This window comes from Furipterus horrens, unplaced genomic scaffold, assembly GCF_987537825.1.
Source record: "Furipterus horrens unplaced genomic scaffold, mFurHor1.1.pri manual_scaffold_17, whole genome shotgun sequence".
In the NCBI taxonomy this organism is placed as follows: Eukaryota; Metazoa; Chordata; class Mammalia; order Chiroptera; family Furipteridae; genus Furipterus; species Furipterus horrens.
Window position 1 is genome coordinate 27,778,602 of NW_028327187.1, and position 11,725 is coordinate 27,790,326.

General features: G+C 46.0%; 1 protein-coding gene across 1 annotated transcript; it reads right to left on the reverse strand.

Annotated features, from left to right (window-relative positions):
- Nucleotides 1–1,435: 1,435 nt before the first annotated feature.
- On the reverse strand, nucleotides 1,436–11,021 carry RAB33A (RAB33A, member RAS oncogene family). Its single transcript, XM_090264627.1, has 2 exons — nucleotides 10,148–11,021; nucleotides 1,436–2,018 (listed from the first exon to the last, which is right to left on the reverse strand). The coding sequence occupies exons 1-2, from the start codon at nucleotides 10,403–10,405 to the stop codon at nucleotides 1,563–1,565; spliced, it is 714 nt and encodes a 237-aa protein (XP_090120753.1). The 5' UTR covers nucleotides 10,406–11,021; the 3' UTR covers nucleotides 1,436–1,562.
- Nucleotides 11,022–11,725: the final 704 nt, after the last annotated feature.

Sequence of the window (11,725 nt, forward strand, 5' to 3'; positions counted from 1 at the left end):
GGAAACAGCTGGGCCTGTTGGGCAACCTATGCTTCATATTTTAATTTTTAAAGTTTAAAAAAATTTTTTTTCATTCTTTTTAATTTTTTATTTATCTATTGTTTTTCTATTACAGTTGTCCCACTTTTCCCCCCATTTCTGCCCCTCCCTGTTACAGAAACAGGGGAGTCCAAAACAAACCTCAGAGTTTGCGGCTGGGAGATAGGGAAAAGGAAGCAGCTTTCAGGATGCCCTTGCATGCCTGGGGCTAGTGGCTGGAAATATTGTTGCACAAAGATCCACTTTACTTCCAATGCTCAGGAAGATGGGAGGGATCTTGGACTGTGGGATGGTACGGAAGAAGCCTACAGAGCCTACGTAGGGTTCTGTGAATGGTCAGAACTGTTTGCAACACCCACTACGTGAGAGGACGCAGTCATGGAGATAAGCAGCTGTGGACATTTTAGCTCTCTCTCTGGCTCTGGCTCTCTGGGGCTCCGGGGCTGGATCTCTCTTGCCGGCTCTGGCTCTGGCTCTGGCTCTCGTGGGCTCCCTCCATGTGGCTTGGAGGAGCAGGGGTCTCCAGGCTGCTTAAAGAAGAAGCTCTCGCCATGCGGTTTTGAGAAGGAGAGGAGATCCATGCGGTTTACAGGAAGAAGGCAGTTTACAAGGAGGCTGAGAATCAAGGCGGTTCTGCATTGAGAGCTGGCGGGCACCACAGCACAGAAAGGACCTCCCTAATCAGAATTGAGTGATTGGCAGCTACTGGTAAAGCTGAACTGTGTCTAGGAAGTAGGGAAACGGTGTTTCTGACTTCTAAGACTGGCTAGGCCTGGGAGGGGGAGGCAGAACTATGTGCAAATAAACAATTCTTTTTCTTTTCACCAAACTCTGGTATTGAGAGTTATAATTCTGGCGGTGGGCAATCGGGCCCCTAACTAAACAGCCCATGGGTTCTGTTTCAATCAGAGCAGCTCAGGGGTTCTGTTACATCCCCACGCAGCCCACCCCTTCTCCCACAGTCAATCCCCACCTACATGTCCATGGGTTATTTATACTAGTTCCTTTACTAAACTCTTTCCCTAAGCTTTTTATTTTTAAACTTTGGGAAATAAGGAGAGAGGATCCTCCTCTTGACATCAGGGAACTAAGAAAATACTGATGAGTCACATCTTTCAAGTCTTCTCTATCCTACTGCCTGCACTGGCGCTCTAGAAAAACATACCTGGCCTGTATCCCACCACTTCTGGGTGTTTCTGCCTACTGATGACACCAAGTGAGACAATGAATTGGTCCTAAAGAAGTGACTCAGATGATGAGATCTTCAGGTGACACAGAGGCTGATAGGGAGTATGCCCTGACACGGGCATATTATTCTAGTAAGGCAAGCTGCCTCTTCTACTCATCACAATCAGAAATGTCTTCTCAGAGGAAAGCAAGACACGGAAGCATGTGATAATCTATACAAATTTTATTTTAGTATCAATTTGTATGGAAACAAGTAGGTGTCAGCGTTATGCAGGCACGGAAAAAAGGGAAAGAAACTCTAGTGATAATTGAGCTTGTATTTACACCATTTGGTTTCAACAGGGACAGGAAGTTTTACTGTTAGCTTCCTGTGGGAACTCCAGTTTCTGCACCTTCCCCTGCTGCCTCTCAGCATCACGATAGAGCAGGGATTTCTGCGCCTTCAATCGGCAAGCCAGGCACATGAAAATTGACTCCACATTCTGACTCTCTTTGGGGTCCTTGGCCGATGTCTCAAATAAGAGCATGTTGTGGGCATCAGCAAATTTCAGGGCTAAGTTGGAGGGCACCTGGATCTGTTCCCTCAAGTCACACTTGTTGCCCACAAGCACTTTTGGGACTAGAGGGGGCACAGCATGCCCATTGCATTCTTGGATCCACATTTTGAGGTTGGTGAAGGATGTCATCTTGGTGACGTCATAGACGAAGACCACTGCATGCACATTTCGGTAATAATGCTCAACCATGCTTTTGCGGAAGCGTTCCTGACCTGCTGTGTCCCACACCTGAACCTGGAAGATACAAAAACCCATGTTTGCAGTCAGAAAAGGAAACGTGAATAGAGAAGAGAAAGCATGGTTCTGTGACATTATAAAACCGAGGTGACAAGCCCGGACACAGGAAGTGGTTCTTTGACAGATTGGCAGAATGGACTTATAAAAGTATAGAAAGAAGTTTCTTTCAGGGTTTATGAAGTTTTTCTTAAGATTTTTAGTTGAAAATCTTGAGTTGAAAAATATTAATGTGTTTTAATTGAAAAAGTGGGACGTACATTGGCCAACTTTTCTGAGGGCAATTTGGCAATTTTATCAAGAACCTTAAAAATGTTCAAAACTCTTTGAGCTTAGAATCTCACTTCCAAAAATATACACAAAAGAAATAGCAGAGATATGATCAAAATTTTGTACAAAAATCTTAATCACCATTTTATTTATACTTTTTAAAAAAAAAAACAGGAAACAATGCTCGGTAGAACAGAAATAACTAAAGTGTATGCATAGATCTGTGGGCTATTATGCAGCCATTAAAAATGTTTTCAAAGAATAAATGGTGGAGGAAATTGCACAAAATATAAGTGAAAGCAGGATACAAAATTTTTATATGCTGTGGTCCCAATTTTTACAAAAAATACTAAACAAAAAAATATATAAAAAAATACTAAACATAGTCATATGCATAGGAAAGATTGGAAACCAGAATATTAATGATTATTTAAGGGCAGTGGGGCTATAAGCAATATTTATTTAGTTCTCTTTTTGTATTTTCCAAATTTTCTACTGTAAGCATACATCACTTTGGCAGGGGCATTGGATGGTTTTTTAAAGGAAACAACATTAATGTTTAAATCTCAGCTTTTAGCTCTTTTTAAATTTTTTTATTTATTGATTTGGGGCGGGGGGGGAGAGAAGCATTGCTTTGTTGCTCCACCCATCCATGCATTCATTGGTTGTTCCCTGTATGTGCCCTGATCAGGGATCAAACCCACAACCCTATTGTATTGGGACAACACTAACCAACTGAGCTAGCCAGTCAGGGCATAGCTCAATTTATTTTAAGTTCACTTCTTTGTTAAGTAAAATGTAATTTAGCTCACTGGATTTGTCTTCTGCATCTCAGCCTTTGGGATAAAAGCCAAATTATTGGGGGGAAAATGCTAATATAAATAACACATACAAAAACACAACTCCCAAGGGACACTCTGGAGTCAACACACATTCAGCCCAATCTATTTCCCTTTGTACATCCGAAGTCTTAGACAAGAGAAATTCATACTCAGAATGATGGTCCCAAGGCCCTATAAAATTCTCAGTTATCAAAGAAAATTTGATTATGGTCACTAATTGACTACTATGGCTCTTAAAACGAAGTATAGCCTTTATTTGAAGTTATCAGTCAGTCAGTGTAATCTAGTAAATATAATTGAATCTCCTTGCTGGGTGAAGATCTTAACAGGGCCCCAGAGTCATCATTTGGAACATCAATTTTCATTGTCCAGGCTCCTCTTCATTCCCACTATGGACATGGTCACAACATGTCTTTGGCATGACCTTCACATTCATCCATTCTTGTATTTCACTTTTCATGTCTCTAGGCCAGGTCTTCTTCTCCTCACTTCTGGAATACAGTGAAGTCTTCTGGATTCTTGATAACTCCATTCTAGTGCTTCCTGCATACTACTTTAAAACTAGCCTTCCTAAATCCCTGCTTTCGTCAGCATGTCATCCTTCTCATCAGAAAATTATGTTAGCCCTCTTCTGCATGTGGCATCAAATAGAAATTTTTATTTGCCATAATTTGGCCCCACCGAACCTCATTTCAAACTAGTCAGCTACACATCTCGTTCATTCCCTCCACTGTACATTTGGTCATGTTAATTCACGCTTCCCCTACAAAATCAGTTGCCCCCTCATTGCCCTACCCAAATCTCACCCATTCTTCAAGACTCAGCTCATGCCTCCACCTTCTTCCTAAAATCTTCTCCAACCTCAATTCTCTTAGGTATTTCTATTGCACTTTGAATCCATACCATACCATTTAGAATATATTTATTTGTTCTCTAGTTATTCCATCAGTGCCCTTGGCATCTCCCCACCTAAACTATAAGCTATCTTTTTCTACATCAGATCACTCATCATTATGATTGTCATTGTCATTGTTATCAAAAAGCAATATTGTCCTGAGCCACCAAAACTACAAGAAGTCAGGCATCCTATGTATCTGTCAAGATGATTTCAGAGAGAACATTCAACTTTGGTTGTGTAGAAAAACATAAGTCCTCGAATACTGATTAGTTTCAGCAAGCAGAGCCAGAAAATATTTTCATTTTTTTCCACCACTGCTCTGGCGCTCTAAACAGGAAGAAAGGGAGGGCAGGCCAGGAAAGGAATGGAGGTCAGTGGGAAGAGAACAGGTATAGCACAAGAATATCTTGATCTCCAATCCCCACAGGCCCGGAAGTCCTAACTCTTATCTCTGAGTAAGGCTGAATCCCTACCAGCCCTAAGGCATGTGGCAGATGCTTTAACACCATGAGCTCAGGACTCTAAAAATACCTACCAGTAGCAAGAACAAGGGTGGGAGTGTGTGAGGTGTTTGGGGCTGAGTAGGTTGGCTGTTTGGGTTTTCTTTGGCTTCAAAATTGCATACACCACCTAAGCTGCCAGAACATCTCGGATGGAGACCAACTTTGCCTTTCCAATGCCATGGAGAGCCTTGAAGCTTTTATCTGGAGGCTCAAAATTTAAACTGAGGGCACTGCTCCCATTCTAGCTCTTTATAAACCTCACCCTAAATTCTTTGCACCCCTGTTTGTGGTGAGAAGTGAGCCAAAAGCAGGCTGCTCACAGTAGAAAATCAGAAGAACCATCACAAAGGAAGAGCACAGCAGTCAGGTTCATGCGGCACACAAAGGACCTCATTTTTGTTTGGGAGTTTGATGTCTTTATTCTTCTCAGCATCCTCATAATACCCTGGCCCCTGAGAGACAGTTAAAGCACCCCATTCCCTCTTTGCAGCTGGCACTCACTCTTCTTGTCCATCCTTCATTTCATGTGAGCACTGCATCCACATGGTGGCCTGAGGGTGACAACTGTCCCTTAGCCATATGCATGTTCCTCAGATCCTCTTTTCTCCCTAAGGGCCAGTGGGACATAATGGAGTCAAACCAAGCTGGGAGCAAATCTCAGCCCAATCACGTACTACTAATTAGGTGTCCTTAGGCAGATAACTTACTCTATCTTAAATGTCCTCCTATGGAAACTGAGGATAACCACAGCAATCTTGTAGTAATGCTATGAGAATTAGCATTCCTTGTAAGTACATGGCACAGTGCCTAATAAACACTCCCTTCTTCCCTGGCCCAAAACCTCCAGCATCAAGTCTGGCCTGACAAGTAACTGAGCGGATACTGTTGAAATGGAGCAGTAGCTTTGGAATTAGGAGACCTGGATTCTAGCTCCTTTGCTTAGTAGCTAAGTAAATGATCAGGCAAATGAAATAACACATGGCAAAGAGCTTTGGCAAAATATAAAGTGCTCTGCAAATCCTCATTGTTGCCATTGTCTCAGAAGGCCCAACAGCCCTGCCCTGGTAGCACTGCTCCTTGGACCTCTTGGTTCTCATCCTGGAAAGTGGAGGAAGCTTGGCTTCTTGGCAATGAGATAGAGCCAAGGCAAAGGCAGTCAGTGGGGAGGGGTACGAGAGAGGAATGCCAGCAGCCTGCCTTGGGTGGCTGGGGGCAGGCCCAAAGTGACAGGGATGCTGGAGCAGAGTCAAGGGGCAGAGTGTGGGGAGCTACCAAAGATAAAACTAGCCTTTTTAACCATTTTCCTGGGGCTATGGCTGTCTGAGCAAGTTTCAGCAAGTCTCTCACTCCCTGCACATGCTCATAGCTGACATGGGTATTTCTTTTCCCTAGAGAACATATCTGGCACCTCTCTATAGATGAAACTTGAATGTCCTTTTGTTGGAGGCCAGCAGGGGAGAGTAGAAATGGAAAGGGGAGAAAGATACATCTGTAACTTCTGGAGAGTTCCCAAGTAGATGACAGGAAAAGTCTAAGATACACAAACAAGGCTTACCCAGAGATTGGCAAAGGAGAACAGACAAAGAGAAACACAGAGAAAGCGAGGAAGCAAGGCAGACAGAGAAACACACACTGATGGGTAATTAACCATTAAGCTAACTGGCAGAAGATGGAAGCTCAGAAGCCCTAAAGAAGACATGATGTCATCCTGACTGCAGGCAGCTTCTGAGGGAACACTTAGCTCAGCCTCTGTCCACTCGATAATGTAACACAAGAAGGTGTTTTTCCAAGTGGTCAGCAGAGGAAGAGATATCCACAGTCCTGGCTGGCACTTGCCCACAGCCATGGCTGTCCTGAAGTTTGCCTGATCCAGTGGGCAAGGGCTGAGGGGGTTCCCAACCTGTGTAAGGAACCAAACTAGGCAAGAGAGGGTGCTTCCATGAGAATTTATAAAGAATGGCTTCAAACTTACTTCTGAACTTCCTCCTCTAATAACTCCTTCATCCTACCCTCACACATTCCTATTTGGCATTTTCCAGTGCTTTTAGTCTGAGACAGGCTCAATATAATGTAGCTAAGCCTATAGGAGACAGACCCATAATGGTCATTATGGGAAGTTCCACCCTTTCCTTGGGGGTTGGGAGATGCCTCCACCAAGGCTGATGTTAGGAAGGTGTGTCAACTTTCTTGTATGATATGTCTCTGTGTCCCTGTCACAGGTTACTAAATGGGTTGCATGGACCATGGGACAAGCCCAGATCAGGGGGTTATATGAAAAGAGCACTGAAAGGGAAATTAGAAGACCTGAGTTGTAGGTCTGGCCTTGTATGATCTTGGGCAAGTTACTTTCCCTCTCTGAGTCTCAGTTTCCTATCTGTACAATGGGGGTATTGGAATAGAGATCTCTAAGGTCTCTTCCATCTATGAACATTCCCTGATTCTCACGCCTAAGATGGGACAGCCAAGGTGTGAAAAGTAAAGCCTGGATAAGATACTCAGTTCAGTGTCTGGGGTGCAGTTGAAGGAGACAACTTGAAGGATCCTGGGTCCTGGGACTACAACTCTGGACCCCTGGCCTAGAAGAGACAACCAGGATGGCTGCCCAGTATGCCACCTCCCACTGTGCACAACTCCCTCAAGGCCAGATATTGCCCCCTAGAATACAGTGCAGTGGTAGAAAGCACGGGCTCTGAATCTACATTGAAATAATTGGCCCTATCACAGGGAGGCAGGATAATGATATGGTGAAATGCTTAGTTTAGGCTCCAAGGTCAAAGACAGGCTCAGATCCATATGCCTTCAGGCAAGTTACTTAATCTCTCTAACTTCGCTCTCCTTATTAAGTGGGAATGATAATAATACTATAGTCCTAATTTCATAGGGCTACTGTGAAGATCAAATAAGATAGAACATGTAAAGATCCCAGTCTGGGCTCTCTGCTTATTCAAAAAGCAATAGCTGTTGTTGTTATTATTATTGTTGTTGTTGTTGTTATTACTATTATTATTTTTATCACCTACTCATTGGAGGCTTTTCTTGATGCTCATGTTAACTGGGAAACACAGGACTATAAATGTTGTGATAGGGAGGGGGTGAAGACACATTGACTGGAGACACCAAATTGGGTCTCAAGGCCCTACAGATAGCCCTGGTAATTAAGAGAATAGTCCCAAACATGCTGAATTAGGTACAACCCAGAAGAGGCCACACCCTACTCTTGGACTGAGAGAAGAGCTCACTGAGCCCTCTTTCCCACTCTCCTTCAAGAGCTGGCATTTTATAGCCTGACAGCTGTGTTCTAGGACCACCTCAACCTGCCTGGCACAGTGGACTTTCTCTCCCCCAAAGGGAGAAGCCTTTGGAAGTCACCTCCTAGTGTGGTTTTGGTACTTGTGCCTTGAGAAACTCCAGGCCAGCTGGAGTGTGGGGCCAAATCTCCCACTGAGATCATGTATTCACTGCCATGCTCTGCCATCCTCCCACAGACATGCTGGTCTTCGCCTGCTGGGTTCGGCCATGAGGTTGCAGCAGCTTTACAAGAGGCAGGGTCACCATCTCCCCACTCTTACACTTCATCCTGATATCCTTCAGAATCGACCCTCAGAGAGCTCCTTCATATCATAAGTGTCACAAGTCTGTGCCCTCTTGAAATATCATGTTCCCCCAAAAAGCCCGTATTGAGCACTTCTTTGCATGTAGTGTTCTGCTCAGCTCTGTTTCTAATGAGTCACACTGTCACAGTCTCTGCCCCCTGGGAAAAGTCCAGAATCTTTAGCAGGGACTGTAAAATCCAGTTTGGCTAAGTACTGGGCTGTTATTAAAAAAGGAATCTTTTAAAAATTTCCCCAAGGGCTTTGGGTTGTGACCCTCATCCACTCGTTTTCACCTCCCATTTTTCACTTTCTAGCTTCTTCCTCCCTCTCCTCCAGACTCCCAAAGACTTCCTTTTTCATCCATGTTAATTTCAGGTGGACTTCCCTCTCTTAAATCCAGAGAGCTGTTTAGCTCAATGTGACACTTGATTTTAAACAGGAAACAGAATTACACTTTAAGGGTCTTGAGAGTTTAAGAGCAAGTCTGTTAAGTATTTTTCTCCTTTGTATTGTTAAGGAATGCTTTAGAATTCCAGAAGCTTACAACCTTACATTAAAGAAGCTAGACACACTAAAGAAAGTCCTGACCAAGCAACCATCAACATAAAGCCCTGGGAAAGGAGAAAGACAGATACCTACTTTGACTTTAAAAAGAAAATGTAACAATATCCCCCAAAAGGTAAGGGGTAAAAAACATCAGTATCTCAAAACAGTGCTCTGTATTCCTGACTCTGGGGCTCAGTTGTTCTCAAGAGCTCCTCCTTACCAGTACTGAGCTGCCCATCTTCCTAAAACATCCAGCACCTTGGCTCAGTTTCTGAAGCCATTTTTAAAAACATTCATTTTAATAACTAAGGAGTCAAGAGTCTTGCATAGTTTACAGTGTTTCATCATTCTCCCCAGTTACTCAGCCCTCCTCTCTATATCACTCTGAAGATCAGCCTTGTGGTCATTTGGGCTCTTTGACCATCAGGACAGAGGTTTATCCTCACCTGATAGGGTCTGACCATAGGCTCAAGAAAAGGTCGGCTGTGGATCTAGTGGAGTGGTCTTTAGTGCCCAATGTCTTTTGAGGTGACTTTCCTACCTATAACCATCCCCCTCTCTGCTCCTCTGATACATGAAGCTACCCTTGTCATGTCCTTGCTCCCACTATCCTCTGCACATTGAAATATTCCTGTCATATCGAGTTTCTACATTTTCTGAACCAACAGTGAGTACAAATGGTCAGGCAAGAATGCCTGTACTTAGCCTACTTCATAAACTAATAAGAAAGAAGGACCTAGACACTTCACTTGGCCCTCAGATAAGTTGCTCTGCATTTTTACAAATGCCTGGTGAAGACAATACCAATGGAATGAGTAATGGCAAATAATTACAAATACAGAGGATATCATTTGAGGAGCACTGTTCCAAAATAACAAGTTTTGTCTATTATGAAGGGCTGGTAGGTGACCCCATTTCAATTTCCTTAAAAGTGTTAATGACTTTGTGCCAGAACAACCCCACTACACTCCTATTCCATTTCAGCCCTAATGTTAACCATAACTGTAATTTTCTATGGATTTCCATCCTTTCCTTCCCTCTTTTGCCTTGGGGCTTAACCAAACTGGGTTTTTGCAGCCTATTGGCACCCAAGAGGTAGAAGAGACCTCAAGATATGGAAAGTGTTTTGGGATCCATCACACAGACCAGGACGCAGTTCCCTCCTACCTCCCTCTGCTCATAGGTGCTGCTGCTCCTGGCTCAGGATCAAGGATGGAATCACACATGCTTTTCCTGGCGGAAGCTGTCAGGCAGGAGCAGAGGGCATGAATGCACCCACACCAGCCTGCTCCCAAAATGGGTGAGGTTGGAACCAGGCGGCTGAGAGAGGCAAAAGGGGATGAGGAGGTGCCAAGGGTCGTGGGCTCAGCAAGCATCGACCAACCACGCACCTGATGTTCCACAACCACTAGAGCGATACCTCAAGCAAGACCCCCTCCCAGAGCCCACCCTTCCTGGACCTGACCAGCTGGATCACCTTGATCTTCTCGCCCTCGATTTCTACGGTCTTCTCCCTGAAGTCCACGCCGATGGTGGCCTCAGTTTTGTCCGGGAAGGTCCCGCCGCAGAAGCGGAAGGTCAAGCAGGTCTTGCCCACGTTAGAGTCCCCAATCACGATGATTTTGAAGATGCGAATCTGCACGTACTGGTCCAGCGACGAGTCGAGCTCCAGGGATGCCAGGCCAGCAGCCGTGGCGGGTTGCAGGCTTCCATGGCCCAGGATGGGCTGCGCCATCTCCCTGGGACAGGACGGGACCAGACCCGGGCCCCAACCCCCCTCGAGGGTTCCACACAAAGAACACGGCCACGTTAGTGCGCTCGAAGCGAGCGAGCTTTGTGCATGTGTGTGTGTGTGCGCGCGTGTCCGCGCGTGTGTGCGTGCACTGGCACCGTGTGCGCGCGCGCGCGCGCTCGTACAGGGGGAGCCTCTCACCCCAGGTTCCCCTCCTCCTCCTTCAGCTCACCGTCCTTGCAGCTCCGAGGCACCAACACAAAAGCCAAGCAGGGAAGGAGAGATAGAGAGAAAGAAGGCAAGCGACGAGCTTTCTTCTGCCTGTGCTCTCAGACAGGACGCTTAGTCAGTCAGGCGTGGGAGACCGTGGCGAGCCCTGAGCCACCACTGCTCCTTGGCCTACAGCTTCCCCCGCCTGGACCTCAGGGACGCACCGCAGGGAGGAATCCTACAGAGGAAATGGGAAGTGGAGAGCCCCGAGATGGTCTTCCTTTCTCCTTGTCCCCATTTATTTTATAGGTTTCAGGCTCCCCATCCCCACTTTCTCGGAGCGCTGAAGGGTCAGCGGGCCTGGAGCACAGCTGAAGAGAACAAAGAGCTGCACCCTAAGTCATCTCTAGAGCACTCTGGCCTCGGTGCAATATTATTCGATAGGGGCGGACTGCGGGGTGGAGACACCTCTCTCACTTCCAGAGCGGGGGCGGGGAGCAGCTGAGCTGTGCCTCCGTAGTCCCCTCCAAGCCTTGCGATAAAGGGATGCTCTGTCTCATTGAGGAAGCAGGTGCACTCGTGAGTCCCGAGGAAGAGAAGCCAGGGAGGGCCCTGCCAAGATACGCCCTGGGTTGTGGGGGTTGTGCAGCTGAGAGGAGGGAGCTGGGGGACACTGGTGTGCGTGTGTAGGGGGAGTTACTGTGTCTGTCACAAACTTGCCATATGTAGTGGGGTGCGTGCCAGGCGCCAACCTCCCCTCATCACACCATGAGCACCCATCCTCTGAATGTTCAGGAGAGCGACTCCCATTGGCTGCTGCAGTCAGTTGTGTTTGGCTGGCCAATGGGGAAGGTCCGCTGTAGGAGAAGGGGGGAAGGTAGTGGTGGCAGCACCAGCAAAAGGGGACTTTGTTTCCAGGGCTAACCATTCCAGGCCCAGGTGGAGGGATCTTGGGGCAAGGCATAACCCCCACAGTGTCTTGCATTCCCAAGCCCTCCATATCATCATAAGTCCTTCCGGAATAGTGGAATTTCAAAAGTAATTGGAAACCCCTAGTAGGGTTCACCCCTCTGCAACTGAATGTAGAAAAAGTGGTTGGGTCTAATTTGCCAG